General features: G+C 39.7%; 1 protein-coding gene across 4 annotated transcripts in view; it reads right to left on the bottom strand.

Moving 5' to 3' along the window:
- Window positions 1-23904, bottom strand: part of Sorcs1 (sortilin related VPS10 domain containing receptor 1) — a 475560-nt gene that overhangs the window by 104859 nt on the left and 346797 nt on the right. For all 4 annotated transcript variants that reach the window (XM_071610693.1, XM_027930015.3, XM_027930019.2 and 1 more), the window contains exons 7-8: window positions 6782-6900; window positions 4763-4852 (exon numbers count right to left, since the gene is read on the bottom strand). In XM_071610693.1, coding sequence (XP_071466794.1) covers window positions 4763-4852; window positions 6782-6900 — 209 coding nt within the window. The remainder of the gene's footprint in view (window positions 1-4762; window positions 4853-6781; window positions 6901-23904) is intronic.

The following is a 23904-nucleotide window of genomic DNA, read 5'->3' as shown; positions in this document are numbered from 1 at the left end:
AAATATGCATCTCAATAAGATCCTTTAATAATAAGCAGGGGGCAGCTGCATCTGGGTGAAATTCCAAACCCTTTCCCCTTGTTCAGAACTCTATAGAAGTGGATTCCAACACAGACAAGAGCTTGCCATCCCCAACCAAGGGTCCCTGTCTCTTTTAGGGGATACCTGTTCACACGCTCTCAGCTGCCTTTTATTTTTCCCAAATCAGTAGACACAATACAACTTCCAAAAATTAAAAATAAAAACAAAGGGAAAAAAAAAAGTTTCCAAATACGAAGCTATACATATCACAAGGGTAGAAGAAAAATGTGGAAAGATTCTTGGCCTTTATGTTCTCTCTCAAATCTTCAGAAATGGACCTGGCTCTGTCCTCAGACACTTCAGGAGATCTGGCTATCATTCCTTAGTAACAATCCTAGTGCTGGAAAGTTCTCCTTCACCTCTATACTAAATTTTTCATTGTCGCTTGAGTTATTTTTCTTTTTTTTTTTTTTCCCTGCAAAGCTGGGTCCCTGGGCCTCAGGCATGCTAGGCAAGTGCTGTGCCACTGAGCTATCACCCCCTCCCTTGTAACTGGAATTCAAATCTTGGCTCTTTAATTCAGCCATGCAGGTGGAACTCTGTGCTCAGAATTTTCACCTGCAAAATAGAGATAAAAATAGCACTGTGAAGATAAAAGTAGTTATTAAGTGTTAATACACTTATAATAGTGCCCATTACTTAGCATATGCTCTATAAATGGTAGCTATTTTCAGTTAAGGGACCACTGTTATCCCCCTTGTTGATCGGGCAAAGTGAGTTGGCTTTTCTATTTTGTCTTCACTAATGCTCTCAACAAAAGGTGGTTCATCCAAATGTTTTCTTTCTAATGAAATTAGCTGTGCAAATGAGCCCCAGGGTTGTCCTTCCTTTGTCCACTGAGGGACAAACCCTCTATGGCTCCCCATTCTCTATAAGGCTAAGACCAGAGTCCTTACCCTGGCATTTAAAATTGTCAAAAAAACTACTCCCAGTTCATGTTTCCTTCCTTCAACAGTATAATATAATCCCCAAATTCAAATTACTCTATTTCAAGAGTAAACTGGTCCTAGTATATCTATATGTCTGTGCCTTTGGAGTGAATATTTGCACAGGAGAATTTCTGTGAGCCTTGCTATAAACATTAAATAATCTTTGATTGGGGAACAAAAGCAGATCATCTATAGAATCCCACCTTGCAGAGAGGCTTGTTTTGTGGATTTGAAACTGAAGCACAGATGCATCAAGTTCCAGGTGACTTAAGAGAATCTGTCACATAATGATAGTAGATTAAAATTTTCATCTCTAGACATGGGCTGAGAACATATCTCTTTCTCCTCATCCACTCTAATTACATTGAATAGCCTTTTTAAAAACGATGTTGGTCTTAAATGTTTCAATTAAAAAGCCAAACATATTTAAATGTCACCTTTCTTTTTCCATCTTGCCTAAATCTTCCTTGTCTTCAGGAAAATGTGTTCTTTCTTTTTCACGGAGTCACATGATTTTAGACTAACACAGGATCTTATACCTTTTCTATTAAAGCATTTTTAATAACTGATCTGTAGGAAAACAGCATTGTTGGTTTTTAATAAGATGTAAAAAGGAAAGTAGGGGCTCTTTGGTAAAATTCTGAATTAATGCTGAATTAAAGATCTTTCTTGCTGAGAGTACATTCAAGGTTCTTCAGCATACCAGTGAGCTCCTGTTAGTCTCTAGGGTAGGAACATATAATGGAGTCTATTCCTTTAAATTTATATTATCATAGGACCAAATTTTTGCAGAACATCACTGAGGACATTTTATTCTGAGTAACACATTTGAGAAAATAATTTTTTAAATCTAAGCGCCTTATTTTTAAAAAAAAATGAAGAAAAGAAAAATTGACAAATCAGCCACCCAAGGTTTCAAAGCAAGTTAGTGACAGATCCAGGTTCCCATCTGGGTCTTCTGTTGCGAATCAAACAGCCTCCGTGCCCCCCTGCACCCTGGTACACATCGATCTTCCACCATGGTGACAACCAGATCCATACTAATAATAATATTACCTTGCTTTTATAGAGTATCTGTCCTCCGAAATGCTCCAAGCACTTTCGTATGTATTGCCTCATTTATCTCACTTGAGTAGCTCAGAATGAGCCCCCAGTAAGTCAAGCGAAGGAAGATTGTCACTATGTCTCTCTGATCTAGAGGACCACATGCTCTTAATGGTAATGGCAACATTAAAATTTACCCAACTCGCTCCCTGGTTATTCTTCACCATTATATATATATATATATATATATATATATATATATATATATTTGTAAACATGGTTATGGGTAACTCTGGTTTTTAAGAGTTGACAAATGGCAATAGGTGATTAAAGAAGATTTGAGCATGAACGTGCTGGTTTGTCTCAATTCCTTTGGTCAGCAACGAGCTTCCTTCCTTTAAAGTCCCATCAGCCTTGGATCGGATGAAGGCCAGGAAATATATGGGCCTTTGCCACAGATCACTTCTCCTCCTTTTTGAAGGTCTAATGGGATTGTATGGAGCACCTCATTGCTTTATATAATACAACACACCTGGACTCAATAATCCATTCATTTGTACATCAGCTCCCATTTTCTGTGGGGACAGGATAAATGAGACACTGCATTTTATCCTTAGTGCTCAAAGGAGCCTGAGCCATGAACACACTCATTCGGAAGAGCAGAGGGAGGGGACAGATAGCCAATTTGGATTCAGAGTAGAGCTTTTCCTTCCAGATTGGCTGCATGCTACTGGAGGCCACTGTCAGCAATGATCTGCATGATGGCTGTGACCAAGCAATGCAAAATGTCTTTCTTCCAAATCTCCCAGCTATGGGTCCACACAAGCTTCTTTGATTTTAAACTATCATGTTGGGGATTCCTGAAGTCAATAGGCTTTTACTCTCCATGCCCCTGGTGATATATCACATTTGAGGGAAGGACAGTGCTGCTATGTTTTAACAATAGAAGTTATTAATTTACATTTAAAGAAATAAAATATGTATAAAAGACACTAGCTTGGGTGCCCAAAGACTTTAGTTCTAGCCTCAAGTCTTTGGCAAATAGCATTTGGTTTTGGCTCAGATTTAGTTTACTCAAAGAGTACATTCACCCCAGGATGAGCCCTAGTGAGTACCTCGAAGCCGCAGTTTCTTGATCTGGTCTCAATTCCACATGAGTGTAATTCTTATTTTCAAAGGTACAAATCTTGCAAGTCAACTATTTCATTTTTTTTTTGGGGGGGGGGGGGTCAGAGAAATCACAATTTATTTCAGCACTAGGAGGGAAACTGTTGTTTTATCTACTGAGGTAATATGTTCATCTCTTTCAAGAACCTTTCTAATAGATTATTGAGTGCAATTTAACAACACTCTGTCTTCCTGTTACAAACAAACTTCATCCAATTTTCTTCTAAGGCAAAACTTCAATGTTGTAAGTTCTTACCTTATTAAAGAAAAAAAAAAGTTAAGTCAAATCAAGAGAAGAAGTGCTTAAATGTGTATTCCAACACAGACACATGGGCCTGGGCAATTACAACAGTCATTGATCTCTTAGCAGCTGAAAATAATAATAGCTGCTCTCATGAAGATAGATCCTTGGAGTTAATAGTGCAATTCAATGTGCCTTATCACCTCTAATGGCTGGGTCTTTCATCCCCCCGTTCAGTGTTAGGATAAGGGGTAGAGTGGGTGCCCCCTAAGAGATTCTGCCTAGAGAAGTCAGCAACTTGTTATCATTGCTCTCCAGGGAGAGAAGACCTGCTATGCCCCTGTACTAGGTCTGTCACATAATTTCTTGTCCAGATACCTGTATTGGCTGAAGGTGGCATACTACAAAGTCAGAGGATGAAAATAAAAGAGAAAGAGACTGTGTTGAACATCCAATCAAAAAAAAAAGTTCATTAGGTTTTCTCAAAGTCCACCTATAATTCTATTTAAACCTTCAAAATCCCCTTCTTAAACATTTTACACATGTACCTCCCTTGTTCTAAGATTAAGCGCCAGTACATTAACAAGTTGGGTACTTAAAATACATAGGAGCTCTCTCAAACAGGCAGCTCTGAATGCCCACATCAGTTTGACCTCCACTAGGTGGCGCTCCGTATCAACGTAGTTTTTTAGTGTTTCCGGAAAGATTGCCTGGGGTTGCCAGTGGTTGAGGGTCTTTAACTTCCCAATACCACTATGTTCAAAGGGGAATGTTTGGGGAAGTCTAAAAAATTAGCTGTGCTTCAGAACTCTAAAGACTATCCCATTTAGTAAATCCCATTGAGAAATAATGCTGTCATGTGATTGCAACACCTCTCAATAAACAAATAGTAACAATAAAATGGGATAGAAATGAGTCGCACATGTTGAGCTGATATACAATGAATCCAAATAAATTGTTTCTGTCTTTATAGAAAAAACCAAGGCATACTGTTAAAATCATTACTAATGAAAAGCAAAAGCAAACCATTAATTTATTTGGATGCTCCTAAAGCAAGAATTCCAGAGAGATAATGAAAGAAAGGAAGGGATTGATGGGGGGGCGGGCACCAAGAGAGAACAGAAGGAGCAACACTGGCAAACAAGAAAGTAAGGCAAGTCCAGCTTGAGAAACAGAGGTGGGGTGATAAGAAAGATTTGACTGTGAGAGGCTGAAAAGGTCTCCAAGAACAGAGTGGAGGCAGGACAATATGAATTAGAGAAAGCAGTGAAATGGAAGAAACCAATCAGGGTATATATACCTTGGGCAAAGCGTATTTCGGAAGCTTCATTTGGGCAAACGCATTCCTCCGGTAGGACACGTAGTAATGTGGTCTTCCTCCTGACGTCAGCTGTATTATAAAAACAAGATGGTAAGAGGAGCTACCATAAAGGTCGCAGGTCACAGAAGTGCTACCTGAATGGAAGGAGTTGGTTGCCCACGCAGCAGAATGGATGCCCGTGCAGGCAAGTGTAAAGAATTGGCATTTAGTTTAAAAATCAGCCAACATACGGTATGTGTATTAGTCAGAGGCCCAAAGTGAACCCACTGTACAAAAATATAATTCTTTTAATTTGTACTGTAGCTCAGAAGCCAGAAAACATTCTCAGGTTTATTTTTTTGTTTCCAAATGATATAAGCCTTAGAGTGTATCAGCTCCAGCCCAGCTCTCCAGCCCTATAACAGGTGCCTTTGCCATACCAGAAGGAAATGGCTCTGGTTGAATAGTGGAAGGGGAGCCTCACATCTCTGGGCACCAGGGTCCCTTTTGATGAAGTCACACTGATGACTGTGGGCACATCCCATAGACAGAAACACCGGCATGCTAGGCAGAAAGGCAAGCCAAGATCATGGTCCAAATCTATTTTAGGACTCTTTAGAAAGAAATTGGGAAAATTTGAATCCTGATGGGTGGGAGAGAGAAAAAGAAGGGTTATATTCTCCCCGTAGGCACAGGCACCAGGCTGGGCACAGTCTCTGCCAGCATCTCTTTCCTTGATTGCTGCTCTTAACCTATGTGAATACCTGGACATAGAACATCAGTGAGAGTTTGCATATTTAGAGTGTCAACAAATACTTGGGGTAATGTACATCAGACACTCAGGATTGTGACAGGAAAGTTATCATCTGCTTGGCCATTATGCGCAGATTGCCTCTTAGTCCTCTTTGTGGGTTAGAGAGTCATGTTTATAGTGGCACAGATAGCAAACTATCTATGAATGCTGAATTGATTTTGATTTGTGAATTACAAATGTGGATTAGATGCAGTTATTAGAGACCAGGAAAGGTTCCTGGGAGAAGCACTGATAGAGAAATGAATTAGGCAGACCAATGTATATAACTGTTTGAATGTCATTTGAAATTATGGGAGTATTCATTACTCATTTCCCTAAAAAAGAAGGAAATGGTGTGTGTGTGTGTGTGTGATCATTTATGAAATACTTAAAATTATAGAGGCTGATATGGAACATTTAAAAAAAGTCCTTCCTCAAAGCATGGGATTAAATTTTCTGAATCAAAATTTCTTGTCCGTATGTATATGTGCAGATACACAGTATGTATCAGCTATTTAGAAATTATACCTTTGTCATTATTAATGGAAAGCAATAACTGAATATTTAAATGCATTGTTCCTACAGAACTAACCTTTTCCTTAATTGCTCCAGAGAAGCAAAACACACTAAATCCCAGTGTCTTCTATCCACTAAGGAAACTGTTTCCCTCCTTTCACTTTCTTAGGAAGTGAAAAACCTGGCTGAGCACATCTCATGCAAGGTCTCTTTATCCTAACTGCATTCAGTCCTGACAATAATGGTTGATTACTCTTACTCTGGCCTCTGCTGCCCACTACCTCCAGGCAGCACATTTTCCCTTCCCACCTTTCTCCCTACTCTTAAGTTGGTTCCAGGAAGGAGATGACTAGCTTGGTATTCCTCTGATAGAAGAGCCTGGCATATTTGCACAGTCATATGCAATGACTGGGAGCTGCTCTACAAATCAGATGAGGGGACAAATGGAACTCTGTGTCATTCTGGAGGCCACCTTCCTGCTTCAAGGTAGTGCCTTTGTGACCCGCTGATGTGGTTCTCTAGACATTGCCTGAGGATCAGCATGTACAGAAGCTTCCCACTCCATATGTTCCTTCTTTCCTTCTTTCCTCCCTCCCTTCCTTCCATTTTTACTCATAAGCCATGTGAGCAGGTGGAAACGCTGTGACATAGACAGAAATAAGAGCGAGAAATGCCTTTGGGACAATCAGTACAAGTGGGATCTTTCTTACCTGAACAAACACATAATCATCCTGGACAATCAAAGAGTCTGGGTCAATGTAGCCTGGGAAAGGTTTATTTCTGTTGGTTTCTGTGCAGTTCTGCATTCGGCAAGTAAGGTATTGTGAATCTGAAAAAAGAAAAAAATGGGGTGGAGGTATACATGTAGCATTTTAGAGTCAGGGTAGATGGTGTGTATTTCCCTTGCCATGTCCATGTCTTTAAACAAACCTCCAATCTTCACACTGGTAATTGCTATCATTTTTGTTACGATTATTATCATTATTCTTCGACTCCCTTGCAATTACCAATATCGCCCTCTCCCTGTGGTCTCACCAACTCTTGCCATATCAGAATACTAAATATCTGTTCTTTAATTTTTTTCCCCAAGCCCAGTGAAAATATTTTCCCACACTGACATTAAATAATGCTTGTGATTTCATAGTTACATTCTTCTCTTTAGCAGGCTTCCCCTCCATACTCTCACCTTTGACAGAATTAGGGAAACATATTAAGTCATTAACCATCTCAGGTGGAAGTGCTGTTGTTACAAATAATGATTCTTTAATGATATAAATATGCTTCTTCTAAGAATTAGAAATCAAACAGAATAGAGGGATTCCCACGAGTCAAAAACTTTGTTCTTACTTTTATAGATGAGTAAGCTGAGCCCTGGATCTCACTAGAAATTACACCTCCTGTTAAGCACAGTCTCCATATTGATAAATCACTCTTACATCAATTCCGTCTCCATTGCTGGAAGGAGGTGATATCGGGGAAGCTATTTTTATTTCTCAGTGCTCACTATTCTGACCCCTATGTAATCAGATAGTTTCAGCTCTTACTTAAAATGGCTTTTGCCTCATTGCACCTAGAATAAATTCAAAATCTGCACTGCCCACCACTCCAACTTCCTTCTCCCTCCCACACTGATCTCTTTGTTTCTTGCTGTGAGTCTTCTAATTCAGCCTATTTCATGTTCAGGAACTTGGCCAAACTTTCCACCACAACAGAGGCATTTTATTTGTCTCTGCCTACAGTGCTTCTCCCCAGGCTGCTACCAAAGAAGGTTCTAGATTTCAGGTCACAGTTACTTCCAAGGATCTTCCCTGACTGCTCTGTATTATATGCCATCACATTAATTCCCTCCATGGAATATCTCATAATAACAAATGTTAATGCTTTTTTCTGTATCCTTTCCCAATTAGAATGCAATCTTCATGGAGACAGGTAACTTTATTTTTCTTTTTTTATTTACCCAAGTCCTAAGTTCCTGGGGCATAATAGGCAATAAATGATTCTATGTTGAACAACACCTCTTTATTGGAATATATATTTTTAATTAAAAATGAATGGGTAAATTTGATTTTAAGAATTAAAGACACATGCAGAAATCTGTTCTAAATGAAAATATATGAAGGCCACAACTTATATGCAAGGGGGATGGACAGTAGCACATTGAAGAGGACAAGAGTATTAACTAAGTAATTTTAAGGAAATCAGCAGGGTTGAGTTTTTCAGGATCACCTTCACATCGGGTATTCCATGCTCAACAAGAAGTGCCACTAGGGGGCGGCATGCAGATTGGCCCCCATCTGACCAAAGAAGATGTAATTGCTGATAAGCTCACAGGCACCTGAAGAAATAGGGCTTTCCTCATCATCTTCCTCATCCTGCTGCCTTCTGTGGGTAGGGGGTAGCTCCCAAGTACCCCATCTGCTCCTGGTGAAACCACCTCCTAGGCTGAGCTAAAGAGAGGACCTCTGCTGATTCTTTCCTGTCACTTTTCCCAGACCTTCCTGTGGTTCCATTTTAGAGCATAACTCAGGATATTTTTCCTTAAAAACAATAACTGGGGCTCATCTCTTCTCCAAATGCCCCCCCCCATAACACACAACGTCTGTACAATTTCACACTCCACTAGACCTTTTTGATGCCTTTAAGTTACTTCATTTTCTCAAAAGGTACCTTGAGGTCAGAGATGATGAAAATCTGTGACTTTGAGATCTGAGCTTAGTTCTGCTGTGGCCATTTACTAGCTGCTTAGTTCAAAAGAAATCTCTTCACCTTCCTGAATCTTGCTTCCTTCATCTATTAAATAGGGATGACAATATAAATTATCTAACAGATTGACTTATAGATAGGATTAATTATGGAATAATGCGTATGTTAAATGTTTTGAAATTCAAACTTGTTCAAATACCAATTATATCAATAATGAGAATATTCTTGCTTTCTCTTTTGCTATCTGTCACAATGATGAGATCAACCTGGGCACATAACAGATCCTAAACAAAACTGGTTAAGCTGAATTTGAATACTGTAACTATATTTCTGTATCAGGTACCGTTAGTGGCCTACTCAAACTCCATTCTTCTCCGTTTGCTGGGGAGGAAAAAAAAAAAAAAACGTATTGGACAGACTCATCCTTCTTCCCTGTGACTCAGAACATCGCATAAGTAGGGAAGAATCCCACTGGGTTTAGGTCCACTCTGGGTTTTCCTAGTCCTCTTGGCATTCCTAGATTTAGAAGAGGGCATTTAAATCTAGGAGGTACCTGGTGATACAGCAGAAGGCCTCCTCTGCCTCTGGACTACACTGTGTCTCAATGTGGTGGTTCAAACTGCTCTACTGTCTTGATAATCTGAAGAAGCCAAGCTTTGCATGAAGCTTACATGATGAGTGGGAAAGACAGACAGAAAGCCCTACTGCTATGATTCTCCTTCCGTGAGATACTGAATAAAAACTATGGTCAAAGCTAACTGAATCAAAGGTTCTTGATCAGGAATTTTGGGGCCTCCAGTTACAAGTTCCACTGTAATTTTAGAGCTGATGCATAACTAGGGCTTCCTGATGGATATATATTCCTTATCTTTTTTGTGATAGTATCCAGTAGTTTCTTTCTTAAAAATTTATTATTGTCATCATAGAGCCCCAAACAAACATAAGATGAAAAACACCAACATTTACTTATCACATTCATAGCTCATCTATATGAAATTATAAATCTGAGGGACTGAGTAACATTTGTTGAGCAACTCTGTGCCAGACATTCTAAAGGATGTTCACATTTACTTGGTTCATTTAATCATCACAACACTGCGGACTATGATATATCAACTGATTTTTCAGATATGGAGAGTAAAACTCAAAAACTCATGATTGATAGAAATGGCAGTATGGGGTTTTGACTTGATTGGCCTGACTCCAACTTTGGTTTATTTCTACCACACTATGTGGCATGAAAAATCTCAGCGAGTTTCAGGCCAATTTTTTTCTCAAATATATTTTGGCTTCTATTAGAGTATCAAGGGATATGCCTAAATCCCAAGTGAAAACACCCATAAATTCATATTTTATGAGATAACTGGCAATAGAGATCAAGATACTTAAAAATCTTATCCTTTGGTCTTAGTTTCATCTCTGTGAATTCTAAGGGAATAATGATGTATGCAAGGAGGTGGCCACTTGGTTTTTCATCACAGGGAAGTGTGTGTATGTGTGTATGTGTGTGTGTGTATGTGTATGTGTGTATATATATATATATATATATATATATATATATATATATATATTTAATTAGATAAAACAAAATGACCAATAGAGGGACAGTTAAATAAATGTGGGACATGCATAGTTGGCTATTAAAATTCTGCTACTATGAAGGGATATGTATTGAATTTTATATAAAAGGAAGTTACCCATTAATAGTATGGCACCAAAGTGAATTTCTTAGTTTTGAATGGTATACCTTAGGTTATAAAAATGTGAACACTGAAGGAAACTGGGTGGAGAGCACATGTACTCTAAACAATCTCAGTAACTTTTCTATCTGAAATTATTCCAAAATAAAAGTTTTTAAAAAGTAGGTTACCACAATATGTGCATTATGGGTCCCCTTTTTTGTTTTTTTGGCAAGTTGTTTATATATAGATATCAATAGATGCATGACTGCTCAGGAAAAAATGAATAAAACATTTATCTCAATAATAGAGGAAAAGCAGCAATGTGAGGAGGTTGGACAACCTGTGTACCCATCGCTGGTCCCACACCTCTCAGTTTGGTAGATAGGGAGAGTCTTTTGGGCTTATGAGACCAGCATGTTCTGGGTTCCTCCAACCCATGCTGCATTCTGCAATTGAGTTGTACATGAGTCTGTCTTTGGGCTTTAGAATGACAAAGTATACATTTTGGTGACACAGGAAAAGCCTCTGGAAGGAGTCTTTAAACCAATTCTTTCTCAGAATGGCTCAAAGTGAAATTTACAAGCTGAAGGGTAAATGATCCATTCTGAGCTGCCTGCCTGGTAAAGTGTTCCCTGGTTTGTTCCCTTTCTCCTTCTAATGGAAATAGAAAGAAATTGGCTGCAGTTCATAATGAGAGACCAATCACTCTCACTCCCCCAGGGCTTGCTGTAATAGCATTAAGTATGATGAACTCTTTCCATATTCAATTCTGGTGAGCGTATGATGGGATTCCATAGGAAGTGTCTTGTAATTTGGCATTAATTAATGTCAATTAATGTATGCAACTGCTCCACGTTAGAATTAATTTCATTACTTTTCTTACACAGATGTTTTCCTTGCCACAGGTAATTAGGACGCTGTGCCGCTCTTTCTGAGCATTCTCACTATTTGCAACAGCTGCTGATTGAAATAATGCAGTCCCCATCCACCCCAAACCTGTGCTGATCCAGAGAACTGGAGCTGCCTTTGCAAGGCCAGGCTTTGAGTAGAGAAACAGAGGTTTAGGTGCAGGCCTGAGGGCTACCTTGTGAACCTAAGCAAATCACTCATCCTATCTAAACTCTGATCCATAAAATGGGAAAAAGTGATATCCATCTCACCAATGGTTGTGACAATAGAAGACCTTAATCTGGAAACATGTTTATAGCCCAGTACCTGGTTAGACTGTGCTTAAATAGAGGTCGCTGTAATTTTTATTAAAGTCCTCTCTCTTTATTGCTCACTGTGTATCAAAGTGAACATCTGTAAAGTATTACAGACATTTCTGAGACAGCATCTTTATTTGTATTCAAGGTTTGGTTTGGGTCAATTTTTTCGCCCTTCCTATGGAATCACAAAAGATCTCTTACACACAAAGCTATCTTTTAAAATAAAAGAACAAAGCTGGAGGCTTCATACTACATGACTTCCAAATCTACTACAAAGCTATAGTAATAAAAGCAGCATGGTACTCAGAAGAAAAGACACACTGGCCAACGAAGCTGTATAGAGAGCTCAGAAATCAACCCAGACACTAAGATCAACCAATGTTCCACAGAGGCACCACAATACATAGTGAGGCTGTGGATAGAGCTCAGTGGTGGAGTGCTTGGCCAGCAAGTATAAGGACCTGGGTTCTATCCCCAGTACCATGTAACAAAACAACAATAACAAAAACCCACAATGGGGAAGGGACTGTGTCTTCCATAAATAAAGAGGGAACTGGATATTCACAAGCAGAAGCATCCATTAGACTTTGATCTTACATCACAAGTGAAAATCAACCCAAAACAAAGATTTACATATAAGTCCTGAAACTGTAAGGTTACTAGACAGAAATAGAGGGGAAATGCTCCACAATATTGGCTTGGACAAAGATTTCTTGAATATGACCCCAAAGCAGAGACAACTAAAGGTATTACAAATAGACAAATGAGATTGTGTCAAAATAAAACGCTTAGGCACAGCACAGAAAAGAGTAGAGTGAAGAGACAGACCATGGACTGAGAGAAAATATTTGCAAACCATACAACTGATCAAGGCCTAACACCAAAATATATAAAGAACTCTAGTCAATAGCAAGGAAACAACCAAATTAAACAATGATCAAGGACCTAAGTGGATAATTCTCCAAAGGAGAATACACTGGCCAAAAGGATTATGGTAAAATGCTCATCATTGCTAGTCACCAAGAAATGCAAATTAAAACCACAATGAGCTATTACCTAAGGCCCAGTATATTTATCAGAAAGACCAAAGGTTACTGTCAGCCACAAGTGGGTGGAGAAAAGGGAACCTTTGTACACTGTAGGTAGAAGTGTAAATTAGTACAATTATTATGGAAAACAATATGCAGGTTCCTCAGAAAGATAAAACAGAATCATCCATATGATTCAGCAAAACAATTTCTGGGTATACATCCAAAGGAATTAAAATCATTATGTTGAAAAGATAACCTGAATTCTCATGTGTAGTATGGTATTTTCCATAATAGCTTACATAGGCAATTGACCTGTCCATCAACAAAATGAATTGGATGAACAAAATTCAGTATATGTACACAATGGAATATTATTCAGCCTTTAAAAAGTGGGAAATTCTGTTAATTGTGTCAACAGGGATGAGCTTGGAGGACAGGATGATAAGTGACATAAAGCAGTGACAGAGAAACAAGTCCTGTACAATCTTATATCTGAACTCAAAAATGTTGAATTCACAGAAGTAAAAAGCAGAATGGTAGTTATCAGAGGTTCTGGGAGGAGAATGGATGAGGAAGGCAAGGTACTGATCACAGGGTGCAAGATGTCAGTTAGATAGGAGGAATAAGATTTAGCAACCTATTGCACAGAATGATGACAACAATAAATAATAAGGCATTGCATATTTCAAAATATGAAGAGTAGGTCTAAATCTTCTCACCACAAATAAAATGAAGAGTGTGTGAGGTGTTGGATTTATTAATTAAACTTATTTAATCATTTCCACATTGCAAATATAAATCAGAGCATCATGTTATACCCCAGAAACCCCATGAATAGAAGCAATTACTTTGACAATTAAAAATAAAAATTTAAAAATAGTTATCAAAAATACACTCCTTAAATAATTCCTAAATAACAAATAATCTGTGTAGATGGTATGAAATAGTGGTTAACTGGAAGGACCAGAAAACAAGCCAGGCTAGGAGGAGAATGTGAAACCACCTTTGCACCCAGCACAAGGGACAGCCTTCCTAGAGCCTGGAGGTGAGCCCTCCCCTCCCTCTGATGGAGCCACCTCTTAGGGCCCAGCTCCTTCTGCAACATGCTCTAAGTCCCTGAGAAGGTCTTTTATTAAGCTAGGATCCAGACTCTCTAATGAGGGTGGTTAGAATTGTAGAACCAAAGAGGCTGTTCAAAAGCAGGCTTTTACTTTAAGATCTGGCACGTCTTTTCCATACTTTACCCACAGAAACCTGTTTCTGTCCTAGTCCTGCCAAAATAAAACAAAACTCTGCGACTTTGCTGGCAAGTCCACGTCTGGAGGGCTTCTGCTATTTCTAAATGGTGTTCTTATTCCTGGCTGACACTCTATGCTCATTCAGAGAGCTCTGCTGGCTTGAACTGCTTTTCTTCTCCTGTTACTCGGTCTAAACTCTTCCCTGGCCTTCCATAGACTTTTTCCTGAGGCACAGGCAGACTTCTCCCTTCGCAGAATGTCTCCATTGATGGCAGCAGCAGTATTAACCTCCAAGTTAACCAGAGCAACTTCTCCTCTGGGTCAGGAACTGTGCTAAGTGGATCACATGGTGGGTTTTTTTTTTTTTTTTTTCTCATCTTCTTTTTAAAACTTTGTTAAAAAAAAAAAATCAGAGAGAGGTACTTTGTACAATTGAAGAAACCCAGACTTAGGTAAGAAATTTGTGCAAGTTCATATTCTAGTAAATTACATAGCAAAAAAAAATATCTATCACAGACCTCTGAAACTGTCTATTCATTCTATTATTCAAGAAATATTTTGTAGCAAATACTTTAATATGCCTTATTACTGTAGCTGTTTAACTAGAAACAAAACTGAACTATACAGATTTTTTAAAAGGCACTTTAAAATGTTTTCCCAGCCCCATTAATTTCAACTTTGAAACAGAACAATTTCTAAGACCCATACATCTGCATGTAAGTTTTCATTTGTTCTTTCTATTGCTCCATTATTTTCAGAGATTTACCATTAAAGATCCCCACGTGCCTTCTCTCTCTCTCTCTCTCTCTCTCTCTCTCCCTCTCACACACACACACACACCCCATACTTGGTATGTGCTCATCAGGCAGCTGTTCATATGCACTCCCTTCCTATTCTAGAGTCCTCTGTGGTGTGTACCATGTAGAAATTGAAATCTTCAAAATTGAGACTCATCCCTCTGCCCTGGAATGTCCACATCGAAGACAAGACATTCCTGGGAAAATCATAAACTTCCAAACATTCTCCTTTGACATGGTGAGCTTAGACTTGACATTGCTTTCTTTATAAAATGCTGTGATTAAATAGATTAAACATTGCCTTTTATTATTGGCCTTTGGGCATTTGGGAGTTCGTGGTTGCTATAGGAACATTCTGGGATTATAAAATTAGGAAATGTGAATATGAGAGGAACCTCAGTCATAACTGCTGGAAATACAGAGAAGTCACTGGCCAGTTTCAATGCAGGGTGGTGAGGGTGTCCGATGAGATGGGCATGTGCCAAGGGTCCACAGGTGAGAGGCATCCCACCTTCACACATCTGCATAGATGATCTGCTCTATATCAGAAAGTTCTATTGAGATGCCACATTTATTCACTTTGTATCACAGAGCATTGTGGACTTGTGTCCCCCAGGTCCTAGAGTGCTCTTGAGGATAGAGACAATTTTACTTTTCACTCTGTTCCACAGAGAGAGCATCACGGTGGGGCATCATGGAAGATTTCTTGGCATGAGGACAATGATCAGTCATCATCCCAGAAAGAAGAAATACTGGTCAAGAGCACCAGGGCATGACACGTGTTTGGCAAACGCCTATTTGTGTTTTGCAAGCAAGCCACAGCAGAAATCCACAGCACAAACTCCTTGAGTTGAGCAAAGACATAAAGTTACCCACAAGGTCATCCCAGCCATGAAAAACTGAGAAGCACATGGCTCATTTAACTTTCCAAATTAAGCTTACAGGGAAAGGGGGAGGGGTGCCAGAGAGCCCAGAGACAGAGCAGGAAGGACAAAGGGTAGGGAAGAGCAGGAGAGGAGAGAGAGAGTGAAGGAAGGGAGAAGGAAATGTCAACAGTTCAGGGCATGGGGCAGGAAATACAGTTTTTTCTCCAAGCTTTTTTGAGGTGGGGAGAGGTGTGCAGTATTTACTCAACACGTATCTACATATTATAAGATTAATTTCAGGACAGAGGGTCAGCTCAAGGGATTGCCTCTGAGTTATATGAGTGCATTCCAACAACTATTCCTTCACTTATTAACTTACTGTTTCTATCACACTCCATGCCGAGTACTATACTTTGAACACTGTGGATGTTCAACAAGAAACGAGGGGGAATAATTCCTGCCTTCCATCAAGGAACACACAAGGACAAGGGACACAATTGCCCGCCCCTTGATATTCCAGCCACCTGCCCGTCATGTCATGTCTCAGCCTGCCAAGCTTGCTTGTACTCCATATCCACAGCACATGCTGTTCCATCTGTTTGGAATGCTTGTCCACCAGACAGACACAATTCTCTCCCTTGCTTCCATAAGGACTTGGCTCAACTATCAAATGTTACCTCATCAGAGATTTCTTTCTCATCCACCCTCTTCCACAATCCTTCTCGATTCAGTCTGCTGTGCTTTGCTGAGCTTATACATTTGCACCCACACACCTCATATAAATGCATGATACCTTTGCTTCTCATCCGTTTTCCTCCCCCAAATAGAAGGTGACCTTTATAAAAGCAGGACCTTTGTGCTCTTCCTTCCATCCCTCATTCATACCCAGGAGAGCACTTGCCACAGCATAGGAGTCCAACAATATTTGTCCAATGAGCGGATAATGCACCTGAGTGAACCAGACCTGGTTTTAAATCCTAGCTCTGAGACAATGGGGAAAACACTAGGCCTTGTTTTCCTCATCACTAAAATGAAGAAAGTAACCACAGTACCGACCTCTAATGGCGATCTTAAGTATTGCACCAAAAAATGACCCAGGGCAGTGGCACCAAGCCAAGAGTGGAAATACAATGCACAATACTAGCACCACTGTCACCCAAGGATGTACTGGGAAGATCCAGAAATATTACTAATTTTCCAGATTCTTAGAAACAGTCACACATACATGCTATGCAGACTGCTGTGGCTGCATCCTGAGGGATCCTGAGTACCCACTACAAATCCAGACTTCAGTCCTGGCGTTAAGACCTGGGGTAACATGTTTCACTGTGGCACCTCTGTTCTCTTGTCCTCAGGATGGCAGGAGAGGCACAGGTCTCTTACAAAGAGGGAAGCACAAAGGAGGCAGATGGAGTAGTGCACTAGGCTGCACAGATGTGGACATGAGAGCTGCCCTGTTGGCTGAACCTGTTCGGACCCAACCATCAGGTTCTTAACTACTCTGTGGGGAGAGCTGTTATCTTATTTCTTGTTTTTCTGATTGGTTTCCAGGGCCATCTTTAACCTACTGAATCAGAGAGACTGAAACCACCAGTAGTTGAAATCAAGGGACTTCTGCAATGTGAAAAATGGGATTAGAATGACAGCAACAGGAGGAAGAGCAGAGCGTTCTGTGCCTTGGCACCCTGCAAACCTTGATGCTTGGTTTGAGATGGGAAGAGAGGGGACAATGCATTTGTACAGCGTGCTGGGAAGTTGCTGGAATCTACCACAAGTTGAATGGAACACAGGTGGAAAGCACTCACCTCTTCCTCGGCTCTGCCCTAGAAACTATTCCTCAGTTGACTGTGAGAGAAGGGAAGTGGAGACTGCGGAGATGTGGGGATTGAATAATGGGGACTGCTTTGCCACTGCAGAAACTGGCTGGAGCAGGGTGGCAGTATTTTGTCTAAAAATACCAAAGTGTTATATCTTCTCTAAAATATTAGAAAGATTTGATTCTTTGAGGTAAACTGAAGAAGACATCAAAATAGCCAAGTATTAATTTTAAAATTTCAAGCTTGCTCCTAATTAATGGCAAAGATATGCCATGTTTTTCTGGTCATCAGATGGGTTGGATGGGTTAGTTAAGACTCAGTCACAACATCCTTCCTTGATGAGGGCTGGCTCACAACACAGGCTTTCTCCTGCTGTGGGACTATGCATTGCTGTAACTATTTCAGAAGGCAATGTGACAAAGTCCAGGAAGATTTAAAATGAATAAGTTCTGACACAGAGATTTCCCTTCAGCAATTTCTCTTTCAGTAATGTGTGCTATTCACACAGGTGTAAGTGCTTGCTAACAAAAGAAATAATGTGTGTGTGTCAGCATTAGATAAAAGTCCATGTATCTTTTAATAACAGTGATTATTAAATTACAGTTCATTGTATAGTGTGTTTCTACATAGTGGTCCGCCATGAAGCTGCTACATTTCAATGTGCTAATATTATGGAAAGATTTTTAGCTTACTGTTGTGATCACCAACACTAACTTTGGCACAACACATGAATACTGTATGAGTCGTGTGTGTATGTGTGTGTGTGTGTATGTAGGTACACATACGTAATCATCCTTAGACTTTGGATCCTGCTCTCATAGAGCTGGTGGAGAGGAAAAGTTATGATCAAAGAACACACAAGTGGGAGGTAAAATTTCAAACTGAGATGAAAGCAAAAGGAAAAAACCATGGATAAAAGCAAACAAAATAGAAGTTGATTTAGATTGGGAATTTGAGAAAGTCTTCCCCTAGAATTGGGTTCTTAGCCCGGCATCTAAACCAGCCGAGGTGACTAATCACACTCAATTGGTCAAGATAGGAGGAAGACAGGAGGAGAATGTCCCAGGCAGAGGAAGCAGCAAGGATTATATACAAAAAGTACACAATACTACTTCCTGGGAAAGGGAATGAAGACCAGGAAGTAGAGCTCACGTTTCATTTGATCTGTTTGCAACATAACTACCCTTTTTGTTATTGTAAGTTGCTATTCTGGTGTGAAAGCAATTGATGCTCATAGTGAAAGCTCCCAAGCACTCCACAGTTCAGCCAGCGAGGACTTTTAAGAACTGCATTCCCTGTCACCTCTCCCACTTATTTCAGCCGTGCTGGGCTCCTCTACATATTGACATGCACACGGTTCAGTGTGGAAAGCAGATGGGAAGGCAGGAGGACCGCGAGTAGAAAGAGATTTCCAGTTCCCACTCAAGACAGAATTAGTGGCGTAACGGTTCCATAAAGCTGGGAGTTTCATTTTGTTTTATTTCAGCTGACAGGGTGCTTAGTTTGAGGTTCATTTCACAGAGTTTTGGGGCAGTTATTTTCACAGTTGGATAAAGGGTCAAGGTTTATTTTTCCTGAGTGAGGAAGATTAGTCCTTGGGATAGTAGTTACAAGGTTACTTACTCATGCAAATAGATCCTGAAACCAGTAATTGTCCCCTGCCCCCTGTCCCTGCTGCCATGGATCACTACCAGCACAGAAACACTCAGGTCACTGGCTGGGCCCTTCATTTCAGAGTGAAAGGGAGATGCAGTCATGGCCAAGCCTGGTGCTCCACACGATACCGGCTTACAGACAAGCACGCCAGCAGAGGGAGGCATATGTGTTTCATTGCCAGGGGACGCATCATGGCAAGAGGCATGCGCCTTTCCTCCAAAACCACATACATGGGAAATGCAGCACCCATCGCAGGGAGTCAGTAAGTTTCCTGTGCTCATCATGTGCTCATCTCTTTTATATTTTATTGATTCTTTTCATTTATATGTGATTCATTTTGACATAATTATAAAAGCATGAAATATAATTTGTTCAAATTCAGTCCCCAGCGCCTTCTCTCATCTTCCTTTCCTCCCACCTCCTGTTCCTTTCCCTCTACTCTACTGAACTTTCTGCTATTTACTTAGAGTTTTTATTTTAATTAGTGTCTTGTTGGATGTTCATGATGCATAAATAAGAATTTTAGGCCAGAGTCATTCCACTGTCTTTCCCTACCCCGTCTCTCCTCCCTTTTCTTCATCCCCCTTTGTCTACTCCACTGATCTTTCTTATATATTTTTTTTTAAATCACCTCCCCCTTATTTTGAATTAGCTTCTGCATTCAAAGAAAACATTTGACCTTTGACTTTTTGAGACTGGCTTATTTCTCTTAGCATGATAGTCTCCAGTTCCATCCATTTACTGGCAAATGTCATAAAGTCATTCTTTTTTATAGCTGACTAATAATCCATTGTGTAACATTTTCTTTATCCATTCATCAGTTGAAGAGCACCTAGGTTCGCTTCCTAGCTTAGCCATTGTGAATTGTGCTGTTATAAACAGTGATGTATCTGCTTCGATGTAGTATGCTGATTTTAAATCCTTTGGATATATACTGAGGAGGTGGATAACTAGGTTATGTGGTGGCTCCATTCTGAGATTTTTGAGGAATCTCCATACTGCTTTCCAAAGTGATTGTACCAATTTTCAGTCTGACCAACAATGTATGAGTGTATGCTTTTCCCCATATCCTTGCCAATATTTATTGTTACTTGTATTCTTCATAATTGCCATTCTGACTAGAGTGAGATGAAATCTCAGTATAATTTTCATTTACATAAAGAAGACATGTCTACACAGTGATACTCAAATATTTTCATGAATACAACAAACCTTAAATGTTTTAAGTTTGGAGCTGTGTTTTATATGTTGAACAAAGATTAAATAAGATCTATCTTTCTATAAAGTTTGCAATCTAGCAGTTCAGTCAACATTTTCTAACAACATATATTACACATTATACACAAAGACAGCTATGTGGGATAAGTCAATAGAATGTAGGATTTCTTTTTAAGTGTTGTACTGGGTACAAATGACATGCACAACCTCACACGCATACCCACATCCACACAGAAATATTAAAGTTCAAAAAAGTCTTTGCATCCTGAATGAGGACTTGTCAATTTGTCCTCAGTTTAAAGTGGGAGCCAATAAAAAAAATGTCCCTGATAAATATGTTCAAGGTTTTCCTATAATACTTCCTCTGATTGATAGTAATTGAACTTGCCCTTTTCAGCTTACCTCCCAAGACTGTGACTAACACAAGAAAGAGAAGCATCCTTGTCACAGATGTAAAGTACAAGACATCCACAGTTCAGATCATAGTTGGTAAGAAACCTGGGTGCTAGTCATAGACTCTCATGGAGCAAAAAGCTTTTCAGAGCTCACCTCCTTTCAAACACAGGGACTCTGGCAAATTAATTATCAATTGTAAGACAGGAATATATGAAATGAGACCATGTTTAAAATTTGAATAACAAACCCAGATAAGGATTTGCAACCCATCTTATAGAGATGAGCCAAACTAGCAAGTGAGGTATTTTTCCTGTATCAAGCTACAAAATTCTTAAACACATTAAAATTTAAAAATTCAAAGTTAAAAAAAAAAATATATATATATATATATGCATACATACATATATACACACCCATATATACATATAGTTTTAGAACATATTATAAAACATGTACCACCTATAATATAAACAATGGTTCCATATACTTCAACTTTGTATAAAATAATAACAAAGAGGTGAAAAAACAAGGAATTGTTTCAATCAGGAAATAAGAGGAGAGAACAGAGCCACTGGACTTCTTGGAGAAATGGACCAGACTGGTTTTGATAAACTCACTCTCCAATCCTGCCAGCAATAGCAACATCTGCTGCTCTGCCCTCTCTGTGTTCTGCCTTCTCTCCTCTTCCTCTCTGCTTCTTTTACCTTGAGCCCTGGTAATAACAGTCTTGGAGATAGAGAGTAGATAAGGGGGAGGGGAGAAGAGGAGAGAGACTGAAGGAGGAAAAAGAGATATGATACTAAGACAATCTCATTTTTTTTTTCATGCTGAGACAGGTCAGGTATTATGCTTAGATCCTTTATTTCAATTGGTAGGTAATTTTTTCTTTCTGTTTTGTTTTGACAGGGATAACTTTTCAAATTAAATCCCTTTATTGAATTTTCACCCTTGGATAGTTTCTGAAGATGCTGCCTTTGCACAAATACCAAAAAAAAAAAAGTAAAATAAAATAAATAAAGTTATTACTGATGTATTTCACGCCTTGGGAAGGCTGAGCCTGAGATGGCATTTTGGTGTGATCAACCACCATGCCTTCAGGGAGCAGAGGAATATTAGGTATGAGAAAATGTGCAGATCAGAGAGAGCCGAGGACCTGTTTTTGGATATGGGTTTATGTGCATTCAATGCAAGAAGCCAGAAAGCAGCATTATCCCCTAAAGCCTGAAAATAAAAGCAATCAGGGATGCTACCAATTCCATCCAGAGTCTTCTAAACAAGGGTGCAGTCATGGGAGACAGACCCTAAAGCTCTTTCATTAGTTTCCTGGTATGGAACTTTGCTCCTCAAAGCAGGTTCCACAGATCAGAAGCATGGGATCATCAGGGAGCCTGTTAGGAATGCAGAATCTTGGGCCCCTACTGAATCAGAATTCACATCCTAACAAGATCCCTAGATGGGTTGTATGCTTGGTAAAGTTTGAGAGACAGTGCTCCAAAATTTTCAGGCAACCTGAGTTAGCTAGGTGGTAAAACTGACAACTGATCAACTATTCATCCATTCTTTCAGCATGAAGTTGGTGAGCTACATGGAAACACTGTGGTGTGTGCTGTAGAAAAAAAAAAAAACTGAACAAAGGTATAGGTGCCCTGCTTTCATGGGACTCATAGACCAGTGGGGAGTAAAAGTTATGACCGAATAATCACATCAATGAAATATACTATTTCAATCAGAAATAAAACCAAAAAAAAAAAAAGAATACATTTTGGACAAAAGCAAACAAAAGAAGGAATTGGTTTAGAATGGGAGTTTAAGAAAGTCTTCCCTAATACACAGGTGCTTAACCTGAGGGTAACCCATCTACAGTGATTCATTACATTTACTTGGTAGGGCAGAGGCAATGGAAGAAGGTTTCCAGACAGAGGAAATGTCAAGAACGAGAGCCCTGTGGCAAGGACAGAACCCCCTATGCATCCAGAACTGAAGTCAAGCCCAAAGTCGTTCAGGCCAGGAGGGAGGGAAAGGCAGAACAGAAATTAGGTTGGGGAAAGGGGCCAGCACCAGGTTAGTTAGGACTTTGCTCCTAATCATCAGAGCAATGGGAATTTAATAGAGAGCTTTAAACTGTTTATGCCTTTACTTTCACATCAGAAAATATTGATCTTCATCTTGTGTTTACATCTGGACCTTGGAATCCAAGATAGTATCATGTGCTCCAGGGTCAGTCCCTGAGAGAGTCCACTGCAGAGATGGGAAGACGCTCTGAACTGCTGAGCTCATTACAAAGCACAGGCCTGCCTGGGTGCATAGGAAGAAGGTCATAGTCAGTCTCAGACCCTGTTCTGCACTCCAACTAACTGTGCCAAGTAATGTATTCATGTCTCCAAAGGGGAAACAAAAACCTCTAGAAATGAAAAATCTCAAATGGGGGTCTTAGAGGTTGTATGGCTCCTGGGGAGTTGAGTTGCACAGGTGACCTGCCCTTTTCTTTTTTTTTTTTTTTTCTCAAAGCTCTTCAAGTGTAGGTTTCCTCTGCCTCTGTGTTCAGGAGAACCAAAGACAGCTATATAGAAGTAATGAGGCAACCAGAAGTAATGAGCATTCTTGAGAACTGTGAGGAACAGTTTAGAAACAGAGAATGTCTTGGAAAGTCCATCAGCACTCTGGCTCAGTGCTGACCACTGTGTGCACTCCTTCGTATGCTTTGGTTTCTATAATCTCACTGAATAGTGAGTGTGAAATAGACACTACTGTCCGCTATGAATTTACCATATGCCTTAGCTAAATCATTAACTTAGTTTCCTAGGCTTTGGGAATAGCAACCTATAAAGTTGTCTTGATAAAGTACATGATGTGCTTAGCATAATTCCTGGTAGAGGACAATTTCTAAATCAATGTTAGCTACTAAAAGAATCATTATTATCAGTGTATTTAACTGACAAAGAAACCAAGGTATAAAGGTTTAACTGAATTTTTCCAAGCTGATCTTGGAGACATTCACACGTGGGTTTGAATTGTGGATCTGCAACCCACCTCCCTCTATACCATGTATCTAAAGCCACAACCTCCACAAAGTGTAGCCCTTCACTGTGGCACAAATGCCTAGGGTTGAGAAGAAGAACCAGAGGGTGAGTGACTGACTCAGGTGACTTCCCCTCTGCTGCTCATGATGGGGACACAGAGCATGATTCTTTCTTCTTATTTTTCCAGGTGTTTCATGAAGC

Source organism: Marmota flaviventris, chromosome 4 (genome assembly GCF_047511675.1).
Source record: "Marmota flaviventris isolate mMarFla1 chromosome 4, mMarFla1.hap1, whole genome shotgun sequence".
NCBI classification, from domain to species: Eukaryota; Metazoa; Chordata; class Mammalia; order Rodentia; family Sciuridae; genus Marmota; species Marmota flaviventris.
This window is presented reverse-complemented; position numbering and strand designations above follow the sequence as displayed.